This window comes from Salvelinus sp. IW2-2015, unplaced genomic scaffold, assembly GCF_002910315.2.
Source record: "Salvelinus sp. IW2-2015 unplaced genomic scaffold, ASM291031v2 Un_scaffold2135, whole genome shotgun sequence".
Classification (NCBI taxonomy): domain Eukaryota; kingdom Metazoa; phylum Chordata; class Actinopteri; order Salmoniformes; family Salmonidae; genus Salvelinus; species Salvelinus sp. IW2-2015.
The window spans coordinates 189,062-194,013 of NW_019943469.1; the positions used below are offsets into that span (position 1 = coordinate 189,062).

Here is a 4,952-nt window from a genome sequence, read left to right on the forward strand (position 1 = left end):
TGTGTGTGTGTGTGTGTGTGTGTGTGTGTGTTGTCGAGAAGCTGCTTAAGTACCAGCCCCTTGTGGCACACTTGGACAGCCTCGGGTGTACAGTAGGTGCAAGCTGGTGGCACTGATATTTGGCAGTCTCAGCCATGTACACAGATTGCGGGCCTGAAAAAAAAAACTAGGGCAAAGAAATTGGCTACCAGCTGCTCTGTTTCAGCTGTCGTGGGCAGCCTCGCTGTTTGGAGAAGGAGGTACTGCTCTGTTTCAGCTGTCGTGGGCAGCCTCGCTGTTTGGAGAAGGAGGTGCTTTACGTACCCTTGAGGGCCGTGCAAACAGGGACCTTTGAAATGTTTGGATCCTTTGATTGGTGGATTCAAATAAAGTAGTGAAAATGTGTGTCTGTTGACGTGTTTAACTATTCTTGTGGGGAGAAGTCCCCAATAGTAAACAAACAAACATTTGACCAACTGGGGACCTTTTGTTGGTTTATGAGAACCGCTAGGTCAAATGGTCAAATGCTATTTCTAGGCGGTTTAGGGTTAAGGTTAGGGTTAGAATTAGTTTTAGGGTTAGGAGGCAGGGTTAGTTTTAGGGTTAGCATTAGGCTATAACTAGTTAAGCCAATATGTCTAAGATACAAGGAATAAGATTATATGCATAACGTTAGCTAGCGAGCTAGCCAGCTAACAATAGCTAGCTAACAGTACGCTTTAACTTGAAGTGAGACCACTTTCTGTCAAAATTAGAAACATGTCATATCTAAAAATGTAGCTAGCTAGACTATCTGACCCGTATACATCATGGATGGGCACGTCTCCTGTCGGATGCCACGGTTGCCCTTTAGTTTGAAGATGGAATCCGGAGACAGGTGTTTTCTCCATCTCTTTCGCTGTCATACTCTAATTCCACTGATTTCAAAACTCGGTCCTCCAGAAAGTGGAGAGCATACACGTAATGTTAGCTAGCTAACAGTACACTTTAACTTGATATTAGGTTTATGCAGTTTTACTACACAATAAAATTTAAAAAAAGCTGCGTTAGACAGGATTACCTAGACATACTGACCAGCTCAAATAGACAGAAGCTTGCTATATGGCAGACCAATCCAGACTCATATCTCGGCATGTCCAGCCCACTCATTATCTTAGACAATCATGGCTAACGGAAAGGTTTCTGTCTTTTTCTGAGCTAAACCAACTGGGCTTGTAATTTAACCATTTTATTTGTATTTACAGATGATATACATGTTTGTTATTAAGGCAAATTAAAGTTCACATGTTCCAGAAGGTATTTCTGCCAAAAAACGCATTTTGATTAAAAAAGTTTACGTTCAAACGGCTCTCCTGTGTAGTAGTGACCCGCGACATACGCCTAGTTTCCTGAAACAGGTCACATATGACTGAAATGATATGTAGTGTTGAGATATTTTGTTTGACATACTGCTTAGCTTGTGTCTGGAGGCTAATGATAACCCTCAGCAGTGCCAAGTGTTGTGTTAGCGTAGCTTGTGTCTAGGCGCTATTGATAACAGGTTGGTGTGATTTAATTATGCAGCGATAGTGATGCTAGCTAGTGAACGCATACACATACTCGCTTGAGCACGCACGCACGCACGCACGCACACACACACACACGTGACCTGTCAGTCATTTCCCCGTTTCCTAGGAGACTCCAATGAGAACAAGCCGACGGATGACGAGGTGGCCAAGATGGGCTGTCCCAGTCTGGGAGAAAACACACGGATAGAGGTGGTCATCGAGGAGTCGTACGAGTTCAAGGTACCTGTGTGTCTGTGTTCATTTGAGTCCTCTTTTAGTTTGTTTTAGGCACTTGTTTTAGCACTTGTTTCGTACATTTGTTTTGGGCATTTGTTTTGTGCATTTGTTTTATACATTTGTCTTGGGTCTATACTGGCGAACATAAAAACAAAGTTTAAGAAAAAAGTTGTAAAAAATATATATATATCCATCTCAAAATGTGCATCGGCCAATTAAAATCATCGACGTAGTTGCACGTGATAAATGCAGGATTTCTTACAGGAAATCATCACTGCCACCTTGTCAGGTTAGCATAAGGCTAAATGTGCCAGGTTATGTAATGGGAACAGCTAACGTAGCGTTTTATTACTTGTAAACTTAAACTTTTTCTAATGTTGGCAAGACCTTTTTGTGTTTTATCTTCAGACAGCTTTTAGAATGTTTTGTGTATTCATTTTGTGTATCATTTGTGTGTGTGTGTGTGTAGTGTGGGGTGAATACACTTATGAGAAGAGCTAAGAAGGTATAGTCTCTCTTTCAGTCTCTGTATTAATAATATGCTTGTGTGTTTCTGTACGCGAGTGCATGGGGGTGTGTGGTGTGTAAAACCTCTTTAATAAGCACATTTAAAAACGACTAACTTATTTCTCACTGTATTGACTAAATAAGCTGAATCATAACTTGAGATCAACTCAGACCTAGACTCAATCAGATCGAGCGCTAACCGGCAATAGCAGATGTTCGGATGGTGTCGGAGTTGGAGCTGTCAAATCGGTGAGCAGCTCCAGATCGTTGTCACGAAGCCGCACCCCGCCCCACTCTTATTAAACGTTCAAAACTAGAAGGTGGAGGCTATATAACACGTTATTACGCTCAAATTGAAAAAAATCCTTAAACTAAATAATGAGGATTTCTATCAGCCTAATGGAGGTGTAGATCACACGCCAGTGTTAGAGCTTGTGAAACAAGGCTGCATGGGATTTCTCTTAATGCGACTTAATGCAGCCAATGGCAGTCTCCTCTGGATCTGGTGACATCAGGATATAGCTTGGATTGTTTGTACATAAATTAATATTTGTCGGTTTGAGAAAAAAAACGCTTTACTAATTAAATGACTTATTATTATTATTATTGTCTGCTTTAGGTGTAATTCCAGGAGCCGCTTGTGGATTTGACAGCTCTGACGCATCTCCACCTCCGACACCCTCAAAACAACCACTATGCCGATGTTGGCTAAAGCCGATCTGATTGAATCAAACCCTCCGTTGTTTTTGTTTGTTGTTGCTGTAAATCCTTACCTTTAAGATCCACGAGCATGAGCGCTCTATTCAATCTGGATGGCTAGAAGCGCTACAGATTGCAAGCGTTTCACTACACCCCGCGATAACCTCTGCTAAACACGTGTATGTGACCAATAACCTTTGATTTGATTGTCTGATAGAAATGTAAAGGTCATTTCTGATGGAGCCGACACATGGCGTTTACCGTAAATACAGTCTCCACTAATGCAGGGAACATTACCATTGAATTGCAGATTGCGTAGAGCCCTGAATCAGGCATTGATGTCAATGACGGATTTTCTCCAAGATTTCTCTAATCTCAAGTTAAGATTTAGCCGTGTGTGTGATTGTGTATTAACTGACTGTGTTTGTGTGTGTGTGTGTGTGTGGTGTATGTGTGTGTGTGTGTGTGGATGTTGTGTGTGTGGTGTGGGGTGTTGTGGGGGGGGGGTCTCTATTGTGTGTGTGTGGTTGTTGTGTGTGTGTGTGGGTCTCTATTGTGTCTGTGTGGTGTTGTGTGTGTGTGTGGGGGGGGGGGGGGGTCCTATTGTGTGTGTGTGTGTGTGTGTGTGTGTGTGTGTGTGTGTGTGTGTGTGTGTGTGTGTTGTGTGTGTGTGTGTGTGTGTGTGTGTGTGTGTGTGTGTTGTGTGTGTGTGTGTGTAGAACACAGTAGATAAGCTGATCAAGAAGACTAATCTAGCGTTGGTGGTGGGAAGCTGCAGCTGGAGGGAGCAGTTTGTCTCGGCCGTAACCGTCAGCGCAGGTACCTACCTTACTTCCTCTCTGCGTGATGTCACATCCTGTTCACGTCATTTCACTTTCTGTCTTCAGAATTCATATCGTACCGACTGAACAGAATTAGAACCCAAACTCTCTGGTTCTCCCTGCCCCCCTCCCCTTTCCCCCTGCATCTATCCCATTTCTCTCTCTCGCTCTCTCCCCTTTCCCCCTGCATCTATCCCATTTCTCTCTCTCGCTCTCTCCCCTTTCCCCCTGCATCTATCCCATTTCTCTCACGCTCTCTCCCCTTTCCCCCTGCATCTATCCCCTTTTCTCTCTCTCGCTCTCCCTCAATTCGATTCAATTTAAATTCAAGGGGCTTTATTGGCATAGGAAACATATGTTAACATTGCCAAAGCAAGTGAAACAGTTAATATTAGACACACAAAAGAGTTATTTAAATAGAGTAAGACTCCATCTCTTTCTCTCCAGGTGATGATGATGATGAGGAGAGTGGTGAAGAGCGTCTCCCATCCTGTTTTGACTACATCATGCACTTTCTCACCGTCTTCTGGAAAGTTCTGTTTGCCTTTGTCCCTCCGACAGAGTACTGGAATGGCTGGGCCTGCTTCATCGTCTCCATCAGTCTCATCGGTAGGTAACCCTAACCCCTAACCCCTGACCCCTGACCCTACAGAGTACTGGAATGGCTGCGCTGTTCATCTCCCCTAATAGGCAACATGAAATTCATGTGTAACCAGGGATTGGTCAACTCAGCTTGAAATACCACTATCCGCGTCATCAACCTGCTAGCTAAGACGTTGTCAAGCGGGATGGTAACGTGTGGCGAAGCAAACGATTAAAGGTTGATTACCAGTGTGGGCTGGCGAGGAAGGAATCTTACTGTCTGTCGTAATGTGTTTTTTGTGTACCTGCTAGGAGTTCTGACGGCTGTAACAGGAGACCTGGCCTCTGCCTTTGGCTGTACTGTGGGTCTGAAGGACTCTGTCACTGCCGTGGTGTTTGTAGCACTAGGGACCTCTGTACCAGGTAGGTTACACACACAAACACACACACCACCACACAAAGCCCCCCCCCCCACACACCGCAGCTCCCCCCCGCACACACACAGCCCCCCCCTAACACAGACAGCCCCCACCACACACAGCCCCCCCCGCACACACACAGCCCCGCCCCCACACACACG

General features: G+C 44.6%; 1 protein-coding gene across 1 annotated transcript in view; it reads left to right on the top strand.

Moving 5' to 3' along the window:
* Positions 1 to 4,952, top strand: part of LOC112073062 (sodium/calcium exchanger 1) — a 50,340-nt gene that overhangs the window by 42,656 nt on the left and 2,732 nt on the right. The window contains 4 exon segments of the mRNA XM_024140426.2: positions 1,654 to 1,766; positions 3,689 to 3,788; positions 4,238 to 4,399; positions 4,685 to 4,795. Coding sequence (XP_023996194.2) covers positions 1,654 to 1,766; positions 3,689 to 3,788; positions 4,238 to 4,399; positions 4,685 to 4,795 — 486 coding nt within the window.